This window comes from Sycon ciliatum, chromosome 5 (assembly GCF_964019385.1).
Source record: "Sycon ciliatum chromosome 5, ocSycCili1.1, whole genome shotgun sequence".
Taxonomy (NCBI): domain Eukaryota; kingdom Metazoa; phylum Porifera; class Calcarea; order Leucosolenida; family Sycettidae; genus Sycon; species Sycon ciliatum.
Window position 1 is genome coordinate 8,687,780 of NC_088647.1, and position 12,031 is coordinate 8,699,810.

The 12,031-nt window shown below is 45.4% G+C and overlaps 3 protein-coding genes across 3 annotated transcripts; 2 read left to right on the forward strand and 1 right to left on the reverse strand.

Annotated features, from left to right (window-relative positions):
- Positions 1–530: 530 nt before the first annotated feature.
- On the forward strand, positions 531–2,426 carry LOC135816773 (uncharacterized protein K02A2.6-like). The gene has a single exon (XM_065329873.1). It carries the CDS (start codon positions 531–533, stop codon positions 2,424–2,426), a length of 1,896 nt encoding a protein of 631 aa, XP_065185945.1.
- Positions 2,427–2,600: 174 nt separating this feature from the next.
- On the forward strand, positions 2,601–4,580 carry LOC135816774 (uncharacterized protein K02A2.6-like). The gene has a single exon (XM_065329874.1). It carries the CDS (start codon positions 2,601–2,603, stop codon positions 4,578–4,580), a length of 1,980 nt encoding a protein of 659 aa, XP_065185946.1.
- Positions 4,581–7,705: 3,125 nt separating this feature from the next.
- Positions 7,706–8,119, reverse strand: LOC135816775 (uncharacterized). Its single transcript, XM_065329875.1, has one exon. It carries the CDS (start codon positions 8,117–8,119, stop codon positions 7,706–7,708), a length of 414 nt encoding a protein of 137 aa, XP_065185947.1.
- Positions 8,120–12,031: the final 3,912 nt, after the last annotated feature.

Sequence of the window (12,031 nt, forward strand, 5' to 3'; positions counted from 1 at the left end):
ATATGGAGATAGCATGTCCTCATTGACGGAAAGACGTTCCGGAGCAACTGGATAATCGTTGTGCTCCTCATGAAGTTCGTATGGATATTCCAGATCACACTCGACGATATACCCCGATGAGGAATCATCTTGAGTATTCAGGATCTTGTACAGGAGTTTCTCTGATGGTTTCTCCCACTGAAAATCAGACACTGGGAGATGCTGTGTGTTATGTTTGAAGCCATAGTCTGTCTGTACATGATCTGTACGCCATACGCTGCTCTGTGTGTACTGCACATTATACATGCATGCCTTGTACACTGTTGTCAACTGCTTTGCCATGTGTACGTTATGCGTAGTGTTTGAAGTAGAGCGCGTAGTCTACTCTGTCAGCTATGTCAGTTATTCGTTTCCTAATTTCGAATAGTTCCTTGCTTGTCGTTCTGAAGTATAGTTGTAATATATTGTGCTCTTGCTCCATGTAGTTCTCTGTCGATCATATTCTGGCGAATATAACACTGGCGACGAAGATAGTTTTTTTGTAATCCGCAATGGCAGAACGCCCAGTACCTCAGTTCGATCCTACTGGCCCTGCTCAAGATGTAGCCATTCGCTGGGCGAAGTGGAAACGCAGTTTTCAATACTACCTTGCTGCAGAGGATATCACCGATTCGACACGGTCGAAAGCAAAGCTGTTACATCTTGTTGGTCCCGCTGTACAGGACGTGTTTGACACGCTCCCGGAACCTCCAGCTCCGACGGATGGTTCTGTCCAGAATTCTTACGACAAAGTAGTCACTATGTTGGATTCGTACTTTCAGTACACTCCGAATGTAATGTTCGAACGACATACTTTCCGCCGATTGGCGCAAATGGAGACAGAGACAGTAGCTCAGTTTGGCAACCGTTTGGTTCAACAAGCAAAGCTCTGTTCGTTTGCTGACCAGGACGAGCAAGTGTGTGACCAGCTTGTAGAGAAGTGCATCGATGATCGTCTACGCCGAAAGTTTCTGGAGAAACAAGGCACTCTCAAGCTCAAGGATGCTCTGGAGTTGTCCAGACAGTTCGAGGCAACTGAACTCAGCGCTCGAGGAATGTCACAATCGCGCAGTGCTCCAGCTCCTGTCCGTCTGGTATCCTCCACTACTGGCACTAGGACACCAACGCATTCAAGTGGTCCACCCGGAGCAGAATGTAGCAACTGTGGTCTTTCAGATCACACAGCGGAGTCTGCTGACTGCCCTGCACGTGGCAAGGAGTGTCTGAATTGCCACAAGAAAGGTCACTACAAGCGCAAGTGTCGGAAACCAGTGACATCCAGGTCGTCCAAGACTGGAAGGAGAGGAAGAGGAGGTGGTACACATCAAGTCGTTAGTGCACCTTCAGCACACAGCGCACCAGCATCTCAGCAGAAGCCTGTCCAGCATGAGTCCTACGCTATTGGGAAAGTCACGTCTCCGCTGAACAAGTCAGACTCGCTGTTTGTGTCCGTGTTCGTCAACGAACGGCCGCTGAGAATGGAAGTGGACACAGGCGCGAAAGTCACTCTAGTACCTGAACACGTGTGGGAACAGTCCTGGAGTGATGTTCCGCTTGCGGCGTCCCAGCTGCAACTCACCACCTATGATGGCAGTTCGCTACCAGTGGTAGGAGAGACGGTTGTTGAAGTAGCGTACGGTGAGCAATCCATCACAGACACCATTGTGGTTGTGAAGGGCGGTAGCCATCCCCTACTCGGTCGTAACTGGTTGCACCGTCTTCGTCTCGACTGGCCATCATTGTTCCGCATCAACTCGGTGTCGAGCACAGAGGCTGACTTCAAGAATGAGTTTCCGGCGGTATTTGGAACTGGCCTCGGTACGGTCAAGGACCACCAAGCTGAGATCCACTTGAAGGAGGGAGCGACCCCTCGCTGTTGTTCAGCTCGTCCCGTTCCATATGCTCTGCGTCCTGCCGTGGAGCGTGAGCTCGACCGTCTGGAGGGTGAAGGTATCATACGTCCAGTCAAGTCAGCTGAGTGGGCCTCGCCACTAGTGATAGTCAGCAAAAAGAACGGCGACATTCGCCTTTGTGCCGACTTCAAGGTCACGATCAACCGGCACATCGATCCACGTCAGCATCCAATACCTAATCCGAATGATCTGTTGTCACGTCTTGCCGGTGGGTCAATGTTCAGCACGCTTGATCTCAGCCAGGCATACGCACAGCTGCCGCTATCCGAAGCAAGCCAGAAGTATTGCGTCATTGCCACGCATCGCGGTCTCTATGCATTCAACCGTCTGCCGTTTGGTGTTGCAAGTGCCCCGGCAATCTGGCAACAAACCATGGATCAGATCCTGCAAGGCATCCCCGGTGTGGTTTGTTTCTATGACGACATCCTCATCACCGGAGCAACCCCAGCCGAGCACGATGAGCGCCTACGTCAAGTACTGGAGCGACTTGCCTAATTTGGTGTACGTCTACGTCTCGAGAAGTGTGTACTCAGCGTTGACCAGGTCCGCTATCTCGGTTTCACTGTCTCAGGCGAAGGCATTCAAACCAATGGCGACAAGGTTGCTGCCATTGTCGACGCACCACCACCGAAAGACCAGACAGCTCTGCAGTCGTTCATCGGTTTAGTGATGTTCTACAGCCGTTTCGTGCCATCTATCTCAGATGTACTACAGCCGCTACGACAACTTCTCGTGAAAGACGCACCCTGGGACTGGTCGTCTGAATGTCAAGAGTCATTCGAGAAGGTCAAGAATCTGATGGCTGATGCACCCATTCTTGCCCACTTCGACATCAACCGCAAAGTCATTGTCGAGTGTGACGCTTCTCCGTATGGCCTCGGTGCCTGTCTGCTGCAAGAAGATGATACTGGCAGCCGACGTCCTGTGTGCTTCGTGTCCCGAGCTTTGAGTTCTGCCGAATCGCACTACAGCCAGATCGAGCGTGAAGCTCTAGCAATTGTGTTCGCAGTGAAACGTCTTCACATGTATTTGTATGGTCGTCCGTTCGTACTCCGCACTGACCATAAGCCGCTGCTGCGTATCTTTGGACCGCACTCCGACATGCCAGCAACAGCCGTTTCCCGGTTACAGCGTTGGGCAGGAATTCTCAGTGAGTATGAGTACCAGATTGAGCATATCAGTGGCACCGCTAACGTCATCGCTGACTGCTTATCCCGCCTGCCATTGAAGCTGTCCGAGCAGCAAGAAGCAACCGTTGTGAACGCCGTTCTCCAGCATGCCCGTGATCCATGTGAGTCTCTACCTGTCTCTGCTGCTGATGTTGCTGCAGCCAGCAAAGACGATGCCATTATCTCGCGCATCATGCAGTACCTTCAGTTCGGTTGGCCCGCCGACACCCCCGACGATCTTCAAGCCTACCGCCGATGCCGCAACGAGCTGACGATTGAGTCTGGTTGTTTGGTGAGAGGCCATCGTACCGTAATCCCTGTGCAACTTCGCCGCGCGCTGCTGCAGGAGCTGCACAGTGTGCACCTTGGCATTGTGCGAATGAAGTCCGTCGCACGCAGTTTCTTCTGGTGGCCAGGCATTGATGATGATATCAAGCATCTAGCCACGTCATGCCGTCAGTGCCAAGACACCGCTAACGCTCCGCCCAAGGAAGCACCGCATCCCTGGATCTATCCCTCCGAGCCCTTTGAAAGAGTGCATGTCGACTTCGCCGAGCACGACGGCCAGCACTACTTTCTGCTTGTAGACGCCTATTCAAAATGGCTCAGCGTCTACAAGATGTCTTCTACGACAACCCACCAGACCCTGGAGTGCCTACTGTTGTTCTTATCTACGTACGGCATCCCGAAGACACTGGTCAGCGACAACGGTCCGCAGTTCACGTCGCACCTGTTCCGCCAATTCTGTTTGGAGAACGGAATCAGCCATAAGTGCACGCCGCCATACCATCCTGCGTCCAATGGACAAGTAGAACGTTGTGTCCAAGAGTTAAAGAAGGCGCTACGTACTCGCCCGGACAACGTGTCAGCCGGCACCCAGCTCCACCGTTTTGTGTTCGCGTACCGCAACACACCACATTCAACAACACAAGTCACGCCTGCAAGCTTGGTGTTCAAGAAATCCCCAAACGTCAAGTTCTCCCTGCTGAAGCCCAATTTCAGTAGTTCCCAGCGTCAGCGTCAGACTACAGCGTCATCAACGAAGAGAGACTATACTCCCGGTGATGCTGTAGCAGTACTCAACACTCGTAATGGCAATGGTCCAAAGTGGATTCACGGAACTATCGCCGAGCGGCTTGGTCCGCTATCGTACATCGTTCGTACCGGTGAACAGACGCGACATGTACATTCTGACCACCTTCGTATGGCAGAATCTGAGAGGGAAGAGGAGACTGAACAAATTGAAATGCAACCGCAACCGGCCGTTGAGTTCCGCCAGCCTTCTACCGTACCTGCACCAGTCAGTGCACCAGCAGAACACGCTCCCGCTGTACCAGCTGTCGAGCCAGCATTTGAGCCCGATGCAGACATCGAAGTAGCTCAACCCCTATCCACATCGTCTGAGGCTAAGCCAGCACAGTCGCCGCGCCGATCCTCCAGACAGCATCGTCCCCGTCAACGCTTGATTGAAGAATTGTGATGACACTAACAGTCCTGTCATGATTCTAGCACAGCTCATTCCGTTTTGTTAATTGTTCTGTGAGCTTTACCTTTACTGTGTTCCCTGTTGCAACGCAGTAGTTCTTTTTTGTTTTAGTATGAACAACATTCTATTCCTCACGGCGTTTCTTATCTAAAGGAGGAGGAGTGTTATGTTTGAATCCATAGTCTGTCTGTACATGATCTGTACGCCATACGCTGCTCTGTGTGTACTGCACATTATACATGCATGCCTTGTACACTGTTGTCAACTGCTTTGCCATGTGTACGTTATGCGTAGTGTTTGAAGTAGAGCGCGTAGTCTACTCTGTCAGCTATGTCAGTTATTCGTTTCCTAATTTCGAATAGTTCCTTGCTTGTCGTTCTGAAGTATAGTTGTAATATATTGTGCTCTTGCTCCATGTAGTTCTCTGTCGATCATATTCTGGCGAATATAACACTGTGACATTGCCCAACCATAGAGATTGTTGGCATCGAGATACTGGATAAATGACGATGGCTGATCAACATCAAATTTCTCCTGATAGTGATTATTAGCAGCAGCATATCGTTGTGAGACCATCGACACACCGCCTCTCATTCCTGATTCTACAAACAAGTGTTGATCATAGTCTGTTAGTAATTCCAAGGACACACCTGAGTACATCAACAGAGCATCCCAGGCAAATCCAGGCAGAGTGTAGTAATTTGCTGGATCCAGCTGATACGTTCTGACAGCTTCTACTCTGAAATTCTCAAAGATGTCAGCCAAGAGAAACACGTCGGTCTTGAGATACAAGTCATGATAATCACCAAGAGTCTGACAGTCGAATTTCATCCACATTATCTCAGCATGTTTGTAGTCATCGTCACTCACCCCCTCATCAGACAGTGAAGAATAGAACTTACTCTGTGCTGGTAGCTGAGTCTCATCGAACCTGGAGAAGCTGTTCATGTACTCATTGGGGTATACTCCTTTCCTCATCAACAGCTGATGGTTTGGCAACGTCTTGGTGTGAGTGAATGACTCATCTGGTGTCGTTTTCACAAGTCTATCGAGTGACGCATTGAGAAACTGGCAGCTGTCGATGAACCGGAACTGTCTCCATGTGAATGAGATGAATTTCTCCATGTTGTTGGGAATGACTGATATCTCACCCACAGTTTTACTCTTACACACACCATCCTTATCCGTGTATGTGACGGTCTCAACATCTGTCTTGCCGATTGCTCCGATGAGATGATGACTGTCATAGCCTTTCAGGTTGTGAAAAACCACAGGGATGTGCTGCTTGTATGGATAAATTCTGAGTTTGATGTTACAGTCATTGTGTGCGGCACCGCGGAAATCACCAGTGATGTGGTCGTGATCACGGACTCTGTCCTCACCAAGTTTCTTTTTACAAATCCAACAGTCTTCTGTCTCTCTGAACAATTCTTCTTGTTCCTTAGTGAGATCCATCGGTGCTGGATTATTGAGTGCTGATTGGATTTTCTTCTCCTCATCTTTGAGTTTATCAAAGAATACATCCATGGCATGAGCACCCCGGTAGAAACACTGACTTGTCATCACTCCGTCAGAACGCACCACGACATAACCAAAACCACAAGGAACATGCTGTGAATCCCGGCTGGTTTGTTGGCTTTTCACTCCATCAATTTTCTTGATCAGTGCCTCAGTGTCAGCATAGATGACATAGGGACATTGTAGCATTTTGTGATGATTAATGAACTTCAGTGTTGGTTGATTTCCATCGTCGTCCGGTTCTGGTAGTACCATGTGTGCTGATAATCCAGTGATATTATCACAATACTCCTGATGATTGCTCAGGGATTTCTCTGTGTTGTGTGGTTGGAGACATCTTGTACAGAAGAATTTCCTGGCTTTATGCTTTGACTGATCGTAGCACAATCTGCTGAAATCTTTGATCCAACAGTAGTGATTCTGATCTTCTTTTTGGTATAGTAGAAGATTGATCACTTTCTCACCTCTTTCCTTTGTCAGCAGTAGTGGATAGATCACGTTATCTTCATACCCAAAGACATTGATAGCTAGGCTGTTTTGCTTCTCGACTTTGGAAATCTGACTCAGTGGTGTTGGAAAATCGATTCCGAACAGATCAAGTTTGTTGCTATAGTCTGTATACTGAGTTACCCTGTCACTATGCTTCTTTGCTGGATACAGAGCTGAGAGCAGTGCCCACATCAGACATTTATCATCCTTATTCTTGACATTGATGATTGCCTTCTTTTTCTTGAGCTCGTTCGGTAAATCAATGTAGGATTTACCTCTCATTGGCTGATATGCTGCTACATCAACGTAAAATCCGACGATATGATTGATGTGCCAGTTTGATCCATTCTGTATCCACTTATCGATATTTCTATGAATTTGTGTGTGTGCCGTTCGAATACCGTCATCAATCTCATGAGATGTTGTGACTGTCATTGGTCCACTCCTGAAGTATGGTGTGTCTGTGGTTGTTATGTCATCTCCTTTCTCCATTTCTACTTGTAATGTCAGACTGACTTTCACACCTTTGAGATTTTCCAGTTCTTTCTGTATCAATGTTCTCAGTGGGATGTTGACACTATCAAAGAATATATACAGATCTGGATGATTCTCTTTCGGTTCATAGATGAACGATTTCAGAATCCCTTTGGGTACTGACTTTGAGACTGTGAACGGTGGTGTGACAATCGGTTTCCTCTTCTTCTTTCGATTCTTCCGAATCTGTTGCTTGAGAAGTTCCCGATTCTTTCTTTGGTCTAATTTTTTATGAATCCACCGGAGTTGTTTCTCAGTCTTGAGTTTCTTCCCGTCATAGGTGATAGTGAGTTTGCTCAGGTCAAATTCCATCTTTACACTACACAAGGATTTTTTCAATCAGTGATAGCATTACTGTATATCACAACCCTCTAATATACATTAATCTACATCCTAGAAAGAAAGAAAAAAAGAACGGGGTGTCCAAACCTAGATTCGAACCCACGATCTTGTGATTGGAGACAGTCATCATCATGCTGACATCACTGTGAGATTTGACCTTTCTCGGAGTTTTTCAGTTTCGGAGTCGGAGCTTTTTCAGAGCTCACATATTTTTCAGTTTCGGAGTCGGAGCGTTTTCACAACCAGCTGAGTTGATCAAACGGCACCCAGCTGTCGAATCTTGCCGAGTAGCCTTTCCACCTCACAAGGGCTTGTTTCTTCTTGTTGTCCTTTCGGAGCACTTTCTCGATCCGGTAGATTTCTTGAGTAGTTTTCTGGAGCTCTTGTTCATAGAACGACCCATCAACGGGTTCACCATCGAGGTCCTTGACAGAGTACGTAGTGGGTCTGGTCGGGAGAATATCGGTGATCCTGAATACCTCCTCAGTCCAGTTCGGAGTGTATCCTTTCTCGAAATGTCGTTTCTGCTTCACCAGTCGGACGTGGTCATCTATCTGGAATTTAGTGGACCTGGATAGTGGAGATTTCTCACCCAGTGAGTCACGGATTCGATCAGCGTTCTTCTCCCGTGGTGCCTCAGTTGGTGTCATCCGAACACCTCTGTGTTTTGTCGTGTTGTAGAGGAGACGGCTCGATACCGGGACGTTTTGACAGCCAAATTTGTATAGACCCAAACCGATCATCAGCGTTGATTTTTCACTCGAAATATGTTTGTGGAAGGAAACTGGCATGTTGGAGTTTGCTCTGGGGCCAGAGTCAATCGAACTGAGCCACTCCTTTGTGTTGACCCATTGCTTCCAAGTTGCCCAATTTTTCGCTTCAAAAAAGTTCAAATCAGAGGTGGCTCCAAACCGGACACGTTTTAGAGTGCACGTCAAATTCACTCTGGGTCTGAAATTAGGTAATTGCTATCGCTCCACGACGGCCAGTACAGAGTAACAATAAGCCTTGTGTGTGCTTCCATTAGTTTTGATTGGTATGCGGTGCTTTATTGGCGAGAGGCGAGCCGCTGTTTACCTGCGACAAGAAGTTGATTTTTCGAAAGTCGTAAAACTCAAGTCGCAGTGCGAAGCAACACGTCAAAAACTCACCTGCTTGATATGGCGCTTCTGGTCATCGCAGAGCCATGAAATTTTGGCTCGGAGTATAACACATAGTAGTCTCACTGTGACTATGTTTTCTAATCAAAATACCAAGAGAGAAAGTGAATATTGAGTCCGTTCCGGTTTGCAACCGGTGTCCTATTTGAAACCGTCCCCTCTACTTCTCTACCAAATATGGAAGGACATCGATGTACCTGCTGGTGGAGTTAGCACTGAAGTATTTCCACATCATGGTTTTCAGAGTTCGGTTGAAACGCTCAACTACAACAGCCTTTCCTTCGTTGTGAGTGCTGTACATCGTGATCTGATTCTCATCAAGCCAGTGTTTGAACGTTCGATTATAGAACTCGGTACCCTGATCAACCCACAGCTTACGTGGTTTCCTGCTGCTAGTTTTCACGATGGATCGAAATGCTGATTGGATGTCAACACCTTTCTTGGATTGGAGTGGGACAACCCAAGCATATCGGCTGAACAGATCAATGACAGTAAGCAGAAATTTGATTTCATCATTGTATTTACGAAAAGCTGTCATATCCACGAGATCGGCGGACCAGATTTCATCAATCTCACTCACAGTCACCTGTCTCTTAGTGAAATTCACACGCTTTGGCTTGTGTAACTCATCAGCCAGATCATCAGTCCATTTCCTATCTTTTTTTTTTTTACTCCTAAACCTATCATCTTGAACAAACCAGACAGGAATCCACCTTCTCTGATTTCCGATTTCTTGATAAATTGTGAACACGATCGACCACATACTGAGCACTTACCCTTGACATATGGTTGACCAGTTGATGTGACTTCTCCTTGTATCCCCCTCATCTGTTGCTTTTTCTTACACGATAGGCAATGAACATTCATCTTTATCTATCTATCTACTTTTTTATTTCTCATGTATACAAAGATGTTTCAACAATCCCATATTTTCACAGTGATCTTCCAAGCTCTCATCAATCTTTTCAGCACAAACAAGTCTGAAATTTCCATTATCCATCTTGTAAAAGCTCAGCTTTTGTCAATGATAGAAAAATCTGTGGATTTATGGTAAATATGTGGATGTTGATCGTGTCATACTCCTGATCATCTTTCGTGAGATCCAAACTCACCCCCAGAATATTTCCACGGAAATGTGGAATGTTGGAGAGAGAATATCCAAACCCAACTGTCCCACGGCAGATTATGTGATACATTTTCATGTTTGTCTATCTATCTTTTTTTCTTTCCACCCATATCACCAATTATGTTATCTAAACTGTTCATACTATAGGGTAAGATCCAACAAGTTTGATAGAATTTGTAAAATCAATTACCTACAACGATGGCTGCGTCTTTTCCAAGTGACTATTTCTCCTATGAGGACTTTGACTATGAACCTGATACTCCTGATTGTGGTGATCCTTGGGAGGATATGGAATCATTTATTAATCACATTGATGAAAGTGAAGATGAGATGATTGATAGAATAATGATGGATGATTCAATGACCAGTGATTTATTTGATGATGTGTTTGAAAATGCTCTTGATGAACAAATGAATATCATCCCAAGCATTTTCCTGAGAATTTGTGAAAATCCAAAGTATGGAGGAATCTGTAGTTCCTACACCAACAATCACCTGTTAGAGAAGTTTCAGGATGATATTGATGAATATTTGTAAGAAAAAATAGAAGAGAGAAAGAGAAGAGAAGAGAAGAGAAAAGAGGTGACCAACTCTCCTCTTTTTTTCTACACCGAATTATCATCATAAACGGTTATTTGAATCCTGTTGTATAGAAGTATACCGATGAGAATTCCAAAGATTTTCTATCAGCAAAGATGACTTCTCCTTGTAAGATTTACAAACTTGTAAGCCAACACACCGATCAGGTATATGTGGGCTCCACTTGTCTACCACTGAAAAATAGGTTGTATCTTCATAGATCCACTTTCAGAGCATATCAAAAAGGTAATCATAATTTTGTGACATCATTCATTCTGCTTGATCTCGGACATGTAGAAATTGTTGAGATTGACTCTCTATCAATGTTTGATAAAGATGAGCTTAAGAGGAGAGAACGATACTGGATCGAAAAACTGGATACCGTGAATAAAAACAAGCCTGGAAGATCAGCATCAGAGTGGTATCAAGATAATCACAAGAAAATCAGACAATATGCCAATGAAAGAGTTGTCTGTGAGAAATGTGAGAAGTCTTATCCAAGAAATCACAAATCCCGTCATGAAAAAACGAAATTCCACAAGCTCCGTGAATGATAAAATTGATGATGCTTATACAATGAATACCAAAAAAGAAAAAGGAACTAGTGAAAGAAAAAAGGTTTTTTGTGTTTTCCTTTTTTATCTCTTTTTTTCTTCCCCTTTTTTTTACAATACCAACTGCTCATTTTCTTGACTGGGGTGCTGAGTGAAATCCAACAAGACATCAAGAGAACTTCTGCCTTTGTTTCTTTCTTCTATGAAATGTATACAGTAGTATCCACACAGGACACTATCATTCATCTGTATCTTTGATGAGTTATACCAACATTTTTTATGGTGCTTCTTCATCCACCCGACTACCTCCTCTGGTGGTGATAAGCCAAAGCTGTCAAAATATTCATTACCAAACACACAAACCCAGTGAGTACCACCACCGTCCAAGAAATCTTGGAGATTGATTACCAAACAATCCTTTGATGATAGAGGTTGTGGAAGCTGATCTTTGCTAAAAGTTCCTCTGAAATGTGGAATAGATCTCAGAATTTCATCAATGTCAAAGTTGGTCAGTGGTCTCACGTTCCTGGTAGACGTAACCCCTTTCCTTTTTGGTCTTTTTTTACCCCTCTACCCCTCCGTGTTCCAGGAAGTTGTAATCCTTCACCGGTGTTTCCTAAACCGATCATTTTTCCCAGAGCTGGTGCTAATAATCCAGCTGCTAATGCTCCGAGAAACCCTCCTTGCTTCTTGAGTTGAGTACTGGATAACTTGAGATCCATTCCTACTCCTTTTTGCTTGGACTTTTTGATTTTGGTAATCTGTCGGTTTGTGAGCAAAAGCATATCATTTCCGGATAACTGATTTTTTTGTCAACCGGAGTGTGATTCCATCATGAGCACTACCAAGTTTCTTCTTTTGGTTTGGAGTTAGCATCAATCCATATTCTACATACTGACCGATTCCACGACCAGCTGTGGCTCTGTGTGTGCTTCCAGAAATAGCACCAGAAATACCAGCCAGTCCAAGTGTACCAAGGATGTTGGGAGCATGCTTGATCACAAGTGGAGATATCTTCCCAACCAATCTTCCGATCACAGAACCGATACTACCACCTTTCTTCTGTGTTAGTTCCTTTGTTAATAAAATCTCAATGTCCTTTTCCAACTCATTCATGGTTCCTATCTACTATTATCTTTTTTC

What these genes read in the sequence shown, in the direction of transcription:
- LOC135816773 (XM_065329873.1), top strand. Translation starts at nt 531, where the DNA reads ATGGCAGAACGCCCAGTACCTCAGTTCGATCCTACTGGCCCTGCTCAA.
- LOC135816774 (XM_065329874.1), top strand. Translation starts at nt 2,601, where the DNA reads ATGTTCTACAGCCGTTTCGTGCCATCTATCTCAGATGTACTACAGCCG.
- LOC135816775 (XM_065329875.1), bottom strand. Translation starts at nt 8,119, where the DNA reads ATGACACCAACTGAGGCACCACGGGAGAAGAACGCTGATCGAATCCGT.